This window comes from Hyla sarda, chromosome 8, assembly GCF_029499605.1.
Source record: "Hyla sarda isolate aHylSar1 chromosome 8, aHylSar1.hap1, whole genome shotgun sequence".
In the NCBI taxonomy this organism is placed as follows: Eukaryota; Metazoa; Chordata; class Amphibia; order Anura; family Hylidae; genus Hyla; species Hyla sarda.
Genome location: NC_079196.1, coordinates 145,201,910 through 145,217,785, shown reverse-complemented (window position 1 = coordinate 145,217,785; position 15,876 = coordinate 145,201,910). Strand labels below are relative to the sequence as shown.

The following is a 15,876-nucleotide window of genomic DNA, read 5'->3' as shown; positions in this document are numbered from 1 at the left end:
TCAGTAATAAAATCCATACCAATCAGAGACCAAGGCTGTTCGGGGACAGGCAGGGGATGAAGAAAGCCAGCGGGCTTCTGGCGAGGAGTCTTATCCCGGGCACAGATAGTGCAGGCTCGCACAAAGTCCACAACATCCGTCTCCAGAGTCGGCCACCAATAGAAGCGGGAGATGAGTTGCACAGATTTCTTGATGCCCACATGACCTGCGAGATGGGAGGAGTGACCCCATTTGAGGATTCCGAGGCGTTGGCGTGGAGAAACAAAGGTCTTTCCTGGAGGAGTTTGCCTGATGGAGGCTGGAGAAGTGGAGATCAGGCAGTCAGGAGGAATGATGTGTTGCGGAGAGAGTTCAACTTCTGAGGCATCCGAGGAACGAGAGAGAGCATCGGCCCTAATGTTCTTATCGGCAGGCCGAAAGTGAATTTCAAAATTAAATCGGGCAAAGAACAGAGACCTCCGGGCCTGGCGAGGATTCAGCCGTTGGGCAGACTGGAGGTAGGAGAGGTTCTTGTGATCAGTGTAAATAATAACTGGAAATCTTGATCCCTCCAGCAGATGCCTCCATTCCTCAAGTGCTAATTTGATGGCTAGAAGCTCTCGATCCCCGATGGAGTAGTTCCTCTCCGCCGGAGAGAAGGTCCTAGAAAAAAAACCACAAGTGACAGCATGCCCGGAAGAATTTTTTTGTAGAAGAACAGCTCCAGCTCCCACTGAGGAGGCATCAACCTCCAATAGGAAGGGTTTGGAAGGGTCAGGTCTGGAGAGCACGGGAGCCGAAGAAAAGGCAGACTTGAGTCGTTTAAAGGCGTCTTCCGCTTGAGGAGGCCAAGACTTGGGATCGGCATTTTTTTTTGTTAAAGCCACGATAGGAGCCACAACGGTAGAAAAATGTGGAATAAATTGCCTGTAATAATTGGCGAACCCCAAAAAACGTTGGATAGCACGGAGTCCGGAGGGGCGTGGCCAATCTAAGACGGCAGAGAGTTTGTCTGGATCCATTTGAAGTCCCTGGCCAGAAACCAAGTATCCTAGAAAAGGAAGAGATTGGCATTCAAACAGACATTTCTCAATTTTGGCATAGAGTTGATTGTCACGAAGTCTCTGAAGAACCATACGGACATGCTGGCGGTGTTCTTCTAGATTGGCAGAAAAAATTAGGATATCGTCCAGATATACAACAACACAGGAGTATAAAAGATCACGAAAAATTTCATTAACAAAGTCTTGGAAGACAGCAGGGGCGTTGCACAGGCCAAAGGGCATGACCAGATACTCAAAGTGTCCATCTCTGGTGTTAAATGCCGTTTTCCACTCATCCCCCTCTCTGATGCGGATGAGGTTATAGGCACCTCTTAAGTCCAGTTTAGTAAAGATGTGGGCACCTTGGAGGCGATCAAAGAGTTCAGAGATGAGGGGTAGGGGGTAGCGGTTCTTAACCGTGATTTTATTAAGACCGCGGTAGTCAATGCAAGGACGTAGGGAGCCATCTTTTTTGGACACAAAGAAAAATCCGGCTCCGGCAGGAGAGGAGGATTTACGGATAAAGCCCTTTTTTAAATTTTCCTGGACGTATTCAGACATGGCAAGAGTCTCTGGGGCAGAGAGAGGATAAATTCTGCCCCGGGGTGGAGTAGTGCCCGGGAGGAGGTCGATAGGACAATCATAAGGCCTGTGAGGAGGTAGAGTCTCAGCTTGTTTTTTGCAGAAAACATCCGCAAAGTCCATATAGGCCTTAGGGAGACCGGTTACTGGAGGAACCACAGAGTCACGGCAAGGGTTACTGGGAACCGGTTTTAAACAGTCCTTGGAACAAGAGGGCCCCCAACTCTTGATCTCCCCAGTGGACCAATCCAGGGTTGGGGAATGAAGTTGAAGCCAGGGAAGTCCAAGGAGAATTTCAGAAGTGCAATTGGGGAGGACCAAAAGTTCAATCCTCTCGTGATGAGATCCGATGCTCATTAGAAGGGGCTCCGTGCGGAAACGTATGGTACAGTCCAATCTTTCATTGTTTACACAATTGATGTAAAGGGGTCTGGCGAGACTGGTCACTGGGATGTTGAACCTGTTGACGAGAGAGGCCAAAATAAAATTTCCTGCAGATCCAGAGTCCAAGAAGGCCATAGTAGAGAAGGAGAAGGCAGAGGCAGACATCCGCACAGGCACAGTAAGACGTGGAGAAGCAGAGTAGACATCAAGGACTGTCTCACCTTTGTGCGGAGTCAGCGTACGTCTTTCCAGGCGGGGAGGACGGATAGGACAATCCCTCAGGAAGTGTTCGGTACTAGCACAGTACAGGCAGAGGTTCTCCATGCGGCGTCGTGTCCTCTCTTGAGGTGTCAGGCGAGACCGGTCGACCTGCATAGCCTCCACGGCGGGAGGCACAGAAACGGATTGCAGAGGACCAGAGGAGAGAGGAGCCGAGGAGAAGAAACGCCTCGTGCGAACAGAGTCCATATCCTGGCGGAGCTCCTGACGCCTTTCGGAAAAACGCATGTCAATGCGAGTAGCAAGGTGAATGAGTTCATGTAGATTAGCAGGGATTTCTCGTGCGGCCAGAACATCTTTAATGTTGCTGGATAGGCCTTTTTTAAAGGTCGCGCAGAGGGCCTCATTATTCCAGGATAATTCTGAAGCAAGAGTACGGAATTGTACGGCATACTCGCCAACGGAAGAATTACCCTGGACCAGGTTCAACAGGGCAGTCTCAGCAGAAGAGGCTCGGGCAGGTTCCTCAAAGACACTTCGGATTTCCAAGAAGAAGGAGTGTACAGAGGCAGTGACGGGGTCATTGCGGTCCCAGAGCGGTGTGGCCCAAGACAGGGCTTTTCCAGACAGAAGGCTGACTACGAAAGCCACCTTAGACCTTTCAGTGGGAAACTGGTCCGACATCATCTCCAGATGCAGGGAACATTGGGAAAGAAAGCCACGGCAAAACTTAGAGTCCCCATCAAATTTATCCGGCAAGGATAGGCGAAGACCAGGAGCGGCCACTCGCTGCGGAGGAGGTGCAGGAGCTGGCGGAGGAGATGACTGCTGAAGCTGTGGTAGTAACTGCTGTAGCATAACGGTCAGTTGAGACAGCTGTTGGCCTTGTTGCGCTATCTGTTGTGACTGCTGGGCGACCACCGTGGTGAGGTCAGCGACAACTGGCAGAGGAACTTCAGCGGGATCCATGGCCGGATCTACTGTCACGATGCCGGCTGGCAGGTAGTGGATCCTCTGTGCCGGAGAGGGATTGGCGTGGACCGTGCTAGTGGATCGGTTCTAAGTCACTACTGGTTTTCACCAGAGCCCGCCGCAAAGCGGGATGGTCTTGCTGCGGCGGTAGTGACCAGGTCGTATCCACTAGCAACGGCTCACCTCTCTGGCTGCTGAAGATAGGCGCGGTACAAGGGAGTAGACAGAAGCAAGGTCGGACGTAGCAGAAGGTCGGGGCAGGCAGCAAGGATCGTAGTCAGGGGCAACGGCAGGAGGTCTGGAACACAGGCTAGGAACACACAAGGAAACGCTTTCACTGGCACAATGGCAACAAGATCCGGCAAGGGAGTGCAGGGGAAGTGAGGTGATATAGGGAAGTGCACAGGTGAACACACTAATTGGAATCACTGCGCCAATCAGCGGCGCAGTGGCCCTTTAAATCGCAAAGACCCGGCGCGCGCGCGCCCTAGGGAGCGGGGCCGCGCGCGCCGGGACAGGACCGAGGGAGAGCGAGTCAGGTACGGGAGCCGGGGTGCGCATCGCGAGCGGGCGCTACCCGCATCGCGAATCGCATCCCGGCTGGAAGCGGAATCGCAGCGCCCCGGGTCAGTGGAACTGACCGGAGCGCTGCAGTGGGGAGAGTGTAGCGAGCGCTCCGGGGAGGAGCGGGGACCCGGAGCGCTCGGCGTAACAGTACTTTATACAGATTCCCAGTTAAGTTGCTTTAAAGAAATTAGTTCTGTGTATTTTTATAACTTCTACATTTCACTGAACATTTATTTCTATATCCTGGAGTCAGATATGGCTGGAGACAATTAAAAAATAATAGTAATACTCAACTCCCCCAATACCCTGCAACTTCTGATTGTTTGGCTTCCAGTCCCCACTTGTCACCTCTCCTCCTTGTTCTTATGAAGCATCATCCTGCAGAAACTGCCCTCTCAGCCAATCATTGACTGAAATGAGACAGTGATACGACCAGTGATTGGCTGAGCAGGCAGTTCCTGTATGGATGATGCATCACATGAACAACAAAGAAGCGGTGACATAAAGGGTCTAGGAACTGCAGGGGATCGGAGTGGTGTATATCATTTCTTTTTCATTTTTATGAAGACCACCGACCATATATAACATTTTTTTTTATCCCTGGACAACCCCTGACAATGTGGACATCCTACTTGAAATATAGATTGCAGAGATTTGCTGTCTCCTCTAGAACAATGTATCTGATCTCCAGTTGAATAAAGCAGGAGATTTTCTCATAAAAGTGATACTGATATTTTCTGTGTTTGCTGCAGTGAATGATAAACCAGAGTTGCAAATATTCTTCAGGGAAAGTAGATAAATAAAAAAGTGTATGTAGTGCTAAGCCTGAGGTTAACATCCACAACACTATTGAGTTTTTGAAATGTGAAAGGAAAGGGTAAGGTGTCTGAGGACCTGATGGCACATAAGTAGATGATGGCAGCTATGAAGCAACATTCTGCTATGTCACGTAGGCCCCTGAGACATTGTGCATCACAATTTAATATTACTGCAATAAAAACAACAATGTTACCACTTCTAATCCAACAGACTGGAAATCCTCTGTAAGTGACCACTGCCATTCATATTAACCTATTTTACTTTCCAAATGCAGAATAATATTATTACTAGAATTATTAATAACAATAATAATAAATATGCTTAAAATAGCTTCAAGATCACCCTATGCAAGCCAGTCAGTAACTTACAATAAAGCTGTAAAATTTCCCAGGACAGAAGTCATACAGGAAACATTGTATAAACATGTTTTCCTGTATGTGAATATGGTTTCTGAATTTCTTTCCTACATTATAATACTGGCATGTATCTAGGGAAACAAAGTATAGTAACATCAATTGCTATAGGTTAGTGTCAAATAAGAAATACATCCTTTTTGTGTATATTTTTTCATCTATATCTTCCAAACTAATAGTAACATGGTTCCTATTAAAAAGTATTTTAAAGGGGTATTTCCGGATTTTTTATTTGACTATGCTACAGGGGCTCTTAACTTTGTGTAGTTCAGAATATAGTGTCTGTACCTGTGTTTCATGGTGGTCTAACAATTCTTCTGTTATTTTTGCCCTAATATTTATTTTTAACAGCATACAAAATTACCGTTGTCTCAGGTTTTTCCAGTTTGCAGTGCGGCTCAAGACATTACATGACTAGTCAGGTGTTCAGAGAAGCCTGTCTTTGTTTCACTGACTGAGTGTGAAGGAGATCATTCTGCAGTGAATTATAGTTTTGCAACAGCAGGAGGCTTCATGGTCAGAAAGCACTGGTCTTTTGCATTAAAAGGATCACAGGTGTGTTTCAATGGGAGGGGTGGCTGATGTGTGGGAGGGAGAAAAGTGACCTCACACTTACAAAAAAGGAATCATGGGATTTGTAGTTTAAGGGAACAAACTCAAACAGGAAATAGCTAGTTCACAAAAAGATAGCTGCAGCATTGTGGTAATCTAACTACATAGCAATTTAGTCCCAAGACAAGCACAGATCCTTCCTAAGCATGTTCTTTACTGCCTGGCAGGTATGTAATAAAATCCCCTTATGGTGGATAACCCCTTTAAACACTTTAGGACCCAGGGCATACCTGTACGTCCTGAGTCCACTCCCGTTCTATAACACGTGGCCACGGCATGGCCCCACATCATAGCGGGTCGGGCCTGGCCTCTAACAACGTCCGGGACCCGTGGCTAATAGCGTGGCACTGTTCAGTTGATTGCCGCGTCTAAAGTGAAACTAAACTAATGCCGGTTAGCTCAGGGGGCCTCCTGTTGTCCCATCGCCGAATGACTGCTCCGTGCCTGAGAACCAGGCGTGAGCAGTCAAGCGGCAGAATCATTGATCAATGGTTTCCTATGTGAAACCATTGATCGATGTAAAAGATCAGTGTGTGCAGTGTTACAGCCCCCTATGGGAGCTATAACATTGCAAAAAAAAGTGAAAAACAGTTAATAAAGATCATTTAACCCCTTCCCTAATAAAAGTTTGAATCACCCCACTGTTTAAATAAAAATATGTGAAATCACCGCGTGCGGAAATGTCCAAATTATAAAAATATATTGTTAATTAAACCACACGTCAGTGGCGTATGCGCCAAAAAAATTCCAAAGTAGCTTATTTTTGGTCACTTTTTACATATTGAAAAATTGAACAAAAAGTGATCAATAAGTACAAAAATGGTACCGCTAAAAATCATGGTGCAAAAAATTAGCCCTCATATTGCCCCATACACGAAAAATATATTTTTTTTATAGGGGTCAGAAAATGACAATTTTAAACGTATAAATTTTCCTGCATGTAGTTATGATTTTTTTCAGAAATACGACAAAATCAAACCTATATAAGTAGGGTATCATTTTAATCGTATGGACCTACAGAATAAAGATAAGGAGTAAATTTTACTTAAAAATGTACTGTGTAGAAATGAAAGACCCCCAAAAATTACAATATGGAGTTTTTTCTTCAATTTTGTCGCACAATGATTTTTTTTTTTCAGTTTCGCCGTAAATTTTGGGGTAAAATTACTGATGTCATTACAAAGTAGAATTGGTGGATTTGGTGGAATTGTTGAATCTGCTAAATTGAAAGAACTATGATTTTTTTTAAAGGTAAGGAGGAAAAAACGAAAGTGCAAAAACGGAAAAACCCCTGGCCCTTAAGGAGTTAAGGAAAAAAAACTGCAAGAAAACAGTAGAAAAAAAGGTGTAAATAAGCACATAGCTAGATAGAGCTAGTCATCATGATTCTGGTTATACCTTTTTATCTCTATAGTCCTTTCCATCAGTGGGATTTTTGTTAACACTTAAATTAGACTCAAGTGTCCAGAGTGACAAGTTTTGCAGTATTCGATAAGCTCAGGTAAGTCCAGCCCATGTTCTTTCCATCACTGCGCCCTGGCCTGCTTACATGTGCCTACCCTGTTTAAAGGGGTACTCCGCCCCTAGACATCTTATCCCCTATCCAAAGGATAGGGGATAAGATGTCAGATCACTGTGGTCCAGCTGCTGGGGACCCCTGGGATCCCCGCTGCAGCACCGCGCTATCATTACAGCACAGAGCGAGTTCGCTCTGCACGTAATGATGGGCAGTACAGGGGCCAGAGCATTGTTACGTCATGGCTCCGCCCCTCGTGACGTGACGTCACGGCCCGCCCCTTTCAATACAAGTCTATGGGAGGGGGCGTGGCGGTCATCACGCCCCCTCCCATAGACTTGCATTAAGGGGATGGGCCGTGATGTCACGAGGGGCGGCGCCATGACGTCACGCTGCTCCGTCCCCCGTATCGCCCGTCATTACGCACAGAGCGAACTCCCAGGGGTCCCCAGAAGCGGGACCGCGGCGATCTGACATCTTATCCCCTATCCTTTGGATAGGGGATAAGATGTCTAGGGGCGGAGTACCCTTTTAAATGACAACAACTAGACAAAGAGGACATAAGTGGGACTTATCAGGGTTCTTGCCACACAGAGAAATGTCCCCTGTTACTTGAACCTGATTTGCATAATAACATAAAGGCTTATATTCCATTGATGGAGAAGATTAAAAAAAAAAAAAGGTAGCCAGGAATCATTATAGCTAGACACATGTTTATTTACACCCTGTTTTCCTGCCTATAGGTTTGCTTTATGTGGTTTAGCATATGCTCTAAAAAGCATAATAAATTATATACAAGAAGTATGGCTGTAACAGCACTAAATCTTGGCCCCGTTTGTGCAGCCAGTACTACTACCATGTTGATATATCATTCCATCAGCTGTAATCGCATTATTCAACCAATGACTTTTACCAGTCCCTTATATTATCATAATATCGCTATTCACTAGTTTGTATTTGTAACATACTAAAAAAAATGCAGGATTGGAAGCTCTACATAAAACAGAAAACCCAGGCCGAGGATACTGCGTTGCACCCACCCAATGTGCCAAAAATGCTATGAATACATAAATAAAATGGAGCAAAAAATGCTAAAAACTGCTCCATTTATTTATGTATTTGTATTTGTAACATACCAGGTCAATTTAACAGTTCTAACACCGAGGTACCTAGACCATCCACAAACCAACCATCATGATTCTACCATCAGATACAGTGCTAGTCGTAGTTCACAGGAGAATGTAGAGGAAGGTAAAGGAAACTGTCATCAGTATCACCCACACTATCCTGTTAGTTCCAGGTTATAGTGCAGGTGACACTGATGTAAATCATACTTACTGATCTTCTGTCTTTGGGCCCAGTTTTCTGTAATCCCCAGTCTCCTGGATATGGCAATGAGGAGCTTGGAAAATGGGGGTATTCCCAAGCCCCCCACATACGGTGATATCTGGTATTCTGAAGATCTGTGCACACTGGTTTTCTTATTGTCGTTCTCCTTCCCCTGTGCTAAGCCTGCTATGCTGCAAAATGGAGCTTCACTTTGCAGTATAACAGCTATGGCAGTGATTATTGCGCATGCGGAGGGAAGATGTTATGCTGCAGAGTGGAGCTCCATTAGAAAGCTCAGCACAGGTGGAGGAGGTGTGATAATGAAGAAGCCAATCGCTAGGGCTGTCTAGAGAAAGGAGAGAAGGCGCTCCATGTGCGGGATCAGCAGATCTTGTATGTGGGGGAGGGGGAGGATATTCCCAAGCCGCTTATCAAAGGTGGTTGTGCGCCCACACACAACAAGGTCTAGCGTGATATGAATGGTAAGGTTCACTGCAGCCCTCCTCGGTAGATAATGGAACAGGAGTGGGATGACCGGAGAGTGAGGAGTTAGTCTGGCGCAGAGAGGAACCGTCAGGCCAGGTTAAAATCAGAGGATTTATTGAATGCAACGTGTTTCGCTGCGCATGCGCAGCCTCATTAGGCATCCTGCCTGATGAAGCTGCGCATGCGCAGCAAAACACGTTGCATTCAATAAATTCTCTGATTTTAACCTGGCCTGACGGTTCCTCTCTGCGCCGGACTAACCTCTCACTCTCCGGTCATCCCACTCCTGTTACAATCGCTAGGGCTGGGCGGTATACCGGTTCATACCGAATACCCAAATTTTTGTGCTGCACAATGAATTTTAACCCATACCGCAATACCGTTTTGGCCCCTCCCCCTCGGGAATGAATGAATTATCAGCCCAGCGCTGCGCTGTCCCCACATTGGGGAACTAATTATATGTGACCGCGAGAACTGTTCTGCCCTTCCCCCCCCAATTAATTATTAGCCCAACGCTGCGCTGTCCCCATCGGGGAACTACTCACATGTCACCCGCAAGCACTGGTATTCAATCTCCTGATGTTGCAAAACTACAACCGTTGGCTGTCCGGGCATGCTGGGAGTTGTAGTTTTGCAACATCTGGAAGTCCGCAGGTTGAAGACCACTGCTCTATACTGTGCTGCATCCCTATGCCTGGGCTGCAGAAGGTAAACAAAATAAACTTTAACTCACTTTCCCCATCAGTCCGGACCTGCTTCCTAGGGAATGGAACGTCGGAAAGCCGTCAGCCTATCACCGGCCGCAGCGATGTTTCTCCTCGGCCGGTGATAGGTTGAGCGCACTGTCATGTAAGAAGCCGGCTTCTTGATAGGCTGACGGCTGTCCAACGTTCCCGTCCCCAGGAAGACCGTAAGGCCGACGTAGGAACATGCGTTAAAGTTTTATTTTTGTTTACCTTTTGCAGCCCGGGCATAGGGCTACAGTATAGAGTGTCAGCGCCGGCGGCCGTAACAAACAGAAGGACGAAGAGAGCGCTTGTGGGTGACGTGAGTAGTACCCCGATGGGGACAGCGCTGGGCTAATAATTAATTTTGGGGGGGGGGGATGGAAGGGGGGTCGGGTGAGAAATACCGTTATATACCATGGAACCGCCATAAGTTACAAAAATACCACGATACACACATTTGGCCATACCGCCCAGCCCTACCAGGTGCACAGATCTTCAGAACACAGGATGTCACTGTGCATGGGGGGTTGGAAACACCCAGATGGTCCAAGTTCCTCATAACCATATCCAGAAAACAAAGGATTACAAATGAACGTAGCCACGGACAGAAGATCTGGAAGTATTGTTTTACATCAAAGTCACCTACACTCTCACCCTGTACCAACATGTTAGTGTGGGTGATACTGATGAACGATTCCCTTTAAAGGGGTATTCCAGGAAAAAACTTTTTTATATATATCAACTGGCTCCAGAAAGTTAAACAGATTTGTAAATTACGTCTATAAAAAAATCTTAATCCTTTCAGTACTTATGAGCTTCTGAAGTTAAGGTTGTTCTTTTCTGTCTAAATCCTCTCTGATGACACCTGTCTCAGGAAACGCCCAGTTTAGAAGATGTTTGCTATGGGGATTTGCTTCTAAACTGGGCGTTTCCCGAGACACGTGTCATCAGAGAGGATTTAGACAGAAAAGAACAACCTTAAAGGGGTATTCCAGGCAAAAACTTTTTTATATCTATCAACTGGCTCCGGAAAGTTAAACAGATTTGTAAATTACTTCTATTAAAAAAATCTTAATCCTTCCAATAGTTATTGGAATAACTGTTCAATTGATCCTGTTGAAAATTTTCAAGTAATGTTGTAACAGCAAGCGTCCATAAATGTCACTAAATGGTTAACACAGGTTATAGCCTGGTTGTTTGATCTTTCTAAATGTTCAGATATTGCAACAGTGTTTCTGAAAAACACTGTTGCAATATCTGAACATTTAAAAAGATGAAACAACCAGGCTATAACCTGTGTTAACCATTTAGTGACATTTATGGACCCTGGCTGTTACAACATTGCTTGAATATTTTCAACAGGATCAATTGAACAGTTATTCACTAGTGGCTATAATTTTATGTCTATTTTATGTTTAATGTTTTATTAATAATTGTAAATTGTCCATTCTATTTTTCACACAAGGGCCCTATGGGGAAGATAGTTTATTAGATACTGTTAATTTTAATAAATTGAAGAATATATATTACAATTGAAGCACGGTTTTTAATAATTTAATTATTCGTATCTATCAAAATTAGAGATGAGCGAACTTACAGTAAATTCGATTCGTCACAAACTTCTCGGCTCGGCAGTTGATGACTTTTCCTGCATCAAATTAGTTCAGCTTTCCGGTGCTCCCGTGGGCTGGAAAAGGTGGATACAGTCCTAGGAGACTCTTTCCTAGGACTGTATCCACCTTTTCCAGCCCACCGGCGCACTGGAAAGCTGAACTAATTTATGCAGGAAAAGTCAGCAACCGCCGAGCCGAGAAGTTCGTGACGAATCGAATTTACTGTAAGTTCGCTCATCTCTAATCAAAATCATCTACACTTTCCTTGAGGTTGGGCAAATTAGATTTATTTTGCATTTATATTGTTTACACCCTTGGTATAGGTGTAGGCCCATCAGATCTCGGTCAGTGTAAAAATTGTTAGCTGCACCATTCCTTTTTCTCATTTCGCACTAATTTACAAATCTGTTTAACTTTCTAAAGCCAGTTGATATATATAAAAAAAAGTTTTTGCCTGGAATACCACTTTAACTTCAGAAGCTCATAAGTACTGAAAGGATTTAAAAATTTTAATAGAAGTAATTTACAAATCTGTTTAACTTTCCGGAGCCAGTTGATATATAAAACAAAAGTTTTTTTTCCTGGAATACCCCTTTAATTCTAATAATATTATATTCCCATAGCTCCAAACACAACAGATTTTCCTGAGAAGTACGAATCCCTTTGTCAATGGCCTAATAATCCCATGTAATATAGAATTTCTTAAAATCAAAGCATGAAATACAGTTGCTAAATGAATTGATAGCACTGCAATGAGGCTGCCTTTTTGCAGCATACATACTTGTTGGATTTTATAACTTCCAATAAATATACAGTCCTATAAACTTGACATGTGAACAATTACAGAGGAAATCACAATATCACTGCTGTACGCTGCACACGAGTATTTCTGTTTACATCACATAGATATTTTTCGTGACAAAGTCATCACATCGTATCTGCTGACCAATGCAGATATTAGGTGCTGATCTTCTGCAGAGAATGCAGCATTACTAAGAGTCTCCTAGGACTGTATCCACCTTTTCCAGCCCACGGGAGCACCTGAAAGCTAAACTAATTTATGCAGGAAAAGGCATCAACTGCCGAGCCGAGAAGTTTGTGACGAATCGATTTTACTGTAAGTTCGCTCATCTCTAGTTGAGACCATAACTCTATGGAAACCTGGTAATTGGTTCTGAAGCCACCAAAATGTCATCCAAAAATAGGAAAAAGTGAGGATTAAAGAAAAATGAGTAGATAACTAATACAGAAAAAGCAAATCCTTCCATATAAAAGTAAGAAAGATCTGCTGGGAGCTGTAATCACTGTCTATGTCAGTGTTTCCCAACCAGGGTGCCTCCAGCTGTTGCAAAACTACAACTCCCAGCATGCTGGGAGTTGTAGTTTTGCAACAGCTGGAGGCACCCTGGTTGGGAAACAATGGTTTATGTAGAGGACAGGAGCTTCTTCAGGGTCCTATACAGTGCACACAGTGTCCCAAATGGAGACACCCTTAGGATATGTTCACACTGAGGAATTGGAGAGGAATTTCCACGAGTAATTCTGCTCGCTTTTTCCTCTCCAAATCATTCAGTAGTGAAAACCCCATAGAGTTGTGCAGAATTTCTGCCCCTCAGTTCACACTGAGGAATTTCTTCAAGCAGAATTCTAATGAGGAAGTCTGTTCCACTTGAAGAAAGAACATGTAGAGATCAATGTAAATTTTTTTTTTCAGTCAGAATCATTTCCATGCGGAATTGGCGCAGAATTGGTGTGGAATTTCTGCATGAAAAAAAAAAAAGGATAATATATATATATATATATATATATATATATATATATGTATGTATGTATTACACTCTTCTCCTCCGCTTGAAATTTTCATTTCCGTGAGTGGAATTCCGCTCAAATTCCGCTCCAATTCCGCACGAAATCTCTGCGAGTTCTTGTGGAAAAGTAACAATATTTTGAGGCAGAAAATTTCTGCTTGATTTCCGCCCCAATTCCTCAGTGTGAACATACCCTTACTTGGTGTCCAAAGGAGCAGCTAACCCTGGCACAGGTAAGGAGTATTACAGAACATGTAGTTCCTCCCTGGGCACTACCAGACAGCCAATCAGTGCATGCACTTCAGTAATACAGGTGATTTACCAGTAAAATGCCAATTCTGATTGGTCAGTTCCTCCAGTTGTGACACGTTTCACAGATCTGGACTTTCCGTACATTGTATGTTGAGTCTGGTTTCAAGTTACGATGGTCCAGAAAAGACCATTGTATGTTGAAACTATTGTATGTTGAGGCCATTGTAAGTTGAGGGATCACTGTATTGAAAACAAATGCAAAATTGTTGTGATGTCAAATGCTTTGGAATAAATAAAAAGTGAATAGAAGAGATTGCTTTAGAACGTAGCAACAGTAAGCCAATAAGAACCACGTTATAACCACGATATGACATAGCGATCTATAGAGACAAAGGCCACAAGAGGACAATATGGCCGTTCTTTGTTTTTATCTACTGTATATCTCACGGGGCTCATTCCAAGTGGGGATCACTGGATTGTCAAGATTTTTTCCTGAAAAGCCTTTGTATTTTGACACTACTTGTTTACTTTGCCAATTTTTCCCTTGGTACCATTTCTGCTTTCAACTCTACAGCCAGTAGAAAAACAAATAGCTTGGAGAAAGACTGCGAAAGTGGATTCCCTTTTTATGCCCCATTAGTCAATCTGAAAAACGAGATCCCGAGCTTCTTACCTTGAACTGACAATTGCACGTCACACTGTCTCCAATCCTTAAACACTCTCCATCAAATTTACAGGTATTGGTGTCACATAGAAAAAGATCATTTTCTCTATCATCAAAACCTTGAAGGCAAAGGAAAAAAAATACAAACTCAGTTTCGAGAAGTAGAGATTGGGTTTATTAGAAAAAGATTTCTTGAAATACTTGATACATTTGGTAGGATTCCTCCTCGGTAATTTCTATTTCCAGAAGGGGCTGATGGAATTGCTACATGTAATATGCACACAATATGCATTCATCTTCGAAGGAATATATTTTGGTGCATACTGCGAAATCAATCTTTGGAATGTATCCAGGCAATGATGAACGTGGCACTTTATAACAAAGTGAAGAGATAATAAACAAGCCTTGTTGTTGTTTTTTTGTGTGAGTGAAGGCTGATCACCATTAAACGCCTCAGCGCTAAGAAATAAGGGTTTGTCACATTATTTCGACTGACTTAAAGTAAAACAGCGTCTGTCTTGGATTGGTTGTACTAAGACACTGAGGGTGGGGGAGGGGGTTCTCAGAAATATCAGAGTTCAGCTTGTCTGCAACCTGATCAATCAACTCTACAGAAAGCTACAATATTAAACAGAACATATACATTAGACTTCAGATCCATTAAGATTTGGCCGTATTGATTCTTTCATTACATTCCTCTGTTTGAAACCACATCATCATATTAAAAATGAAAGAAGAGTCAGCAGGACAATAGCTCTGAGTCCTTAACATATTTATACTGTAGCTGCTCTGCCCTTCCTGGCTAGAGGGATGCGTTCTTCTAACCTAATATAATATATAAAAAAAAAAAAAAAAGGAGGCTGCTTGCATGCGGTTCAGCTATGTGGAATATATACAATAAGCTACACAGGATAACAGTCATTACTTATGGAATGCGCTTCGGCTATATATATTACAAAGCTAATAATCCAGAAAAAAATCCCCCACTGCTTACTGAAATGATACTATTAATTCAATATAGACATCAGTGGCTTCTTATTGACAAAGACCGTAAGACCGTAATGTTTCTGGCAGGGTCCTAAAAGCCTAAAAAAAAGCCCTGATCACCCAATTATCTTATTAAGTCGGCTTTGGCCACAAAGATGATTTACAAGTGCAGTAACTCCGTGGCTCATCCGTCCTTATTTCATTAGTATATTTCACAACTTGGCAGTCAATACAACACCAGTCATGACCTGATGCTGCAACCCGCAGAAGGTTATTACAGCTAAATTGATGAGACAAAAGCATAATTTGGGATTTTGTCCTAAATTTGACCTTTTTATCCCCCAAGGAGGAGGAAAGGGGGTGTGTGTGCTCGGGGCTATGTTATTTCATCATTCCATGGGTCTAAAGATGATTAACTCGTTCCATGCCAATGAATCTGACTCAGACAACCAAGAGAAATTAAGCGTTCACTGCTCACTCACCGGTGAAACATATGAACTTATTTGTGATGATACTCGTGCTGCTAAATCAATGCCAAATATCATGTTTCAGGCTCTGGCACGGCTAAGGCATTGAATTAATTAGTTTTCGGGCAATGTTTCTCTTCTCAGAAAAGTGGCACATTTGCATGGCTGGTAATTTTCATGACTAGGGCTATATTAACACTCAGGCACAAGTCCCAATATCCCAGCAGAGCAGTAGGATTAGGAGCATGGGAAGCTGCAGTTTGACATGACTTAAGACTTCGGCAGTCAGGGCTAAAATGTGATTTATGACCAACTAGCCTTTGTGGTGTTTGCAGGCTGTCTCCTGTTATGAATAGACATTGGCCTATGAAAATGAAATAGTTCACAAGCCTTCATTAGCTGCCATTAAAATGACAGGGGACTTGTGTTGTAGACC

At 43.7% G+C, this 15,876-nt stretch overlaps 1 protein-coding gene across 1 annotated transcript in view; it reads right to left on the bottom strand.

Annotated features, from left to right (window-relative positions):
• TMEFF2 (transmembrane protein with EGF like and two follistatin like domains 2) overlaps positions 1 to 15,876 on the bottom strand; it is an 896,284-nt gene that overhangs the window by 879,079 nt on the left and 1,329 nt on the right. The window contains exon 2 of the mRNA XM_056536247.1: positions 13,996 to 14,105. Within this exon, the coding sequence (XP_056392222.1) occupies positions 13,996 to 14,105 (110 nt within the window). The remainder of the gene's footprint in view (positions 1 to 13,995; positions 14,106 to 15,876) is intronic.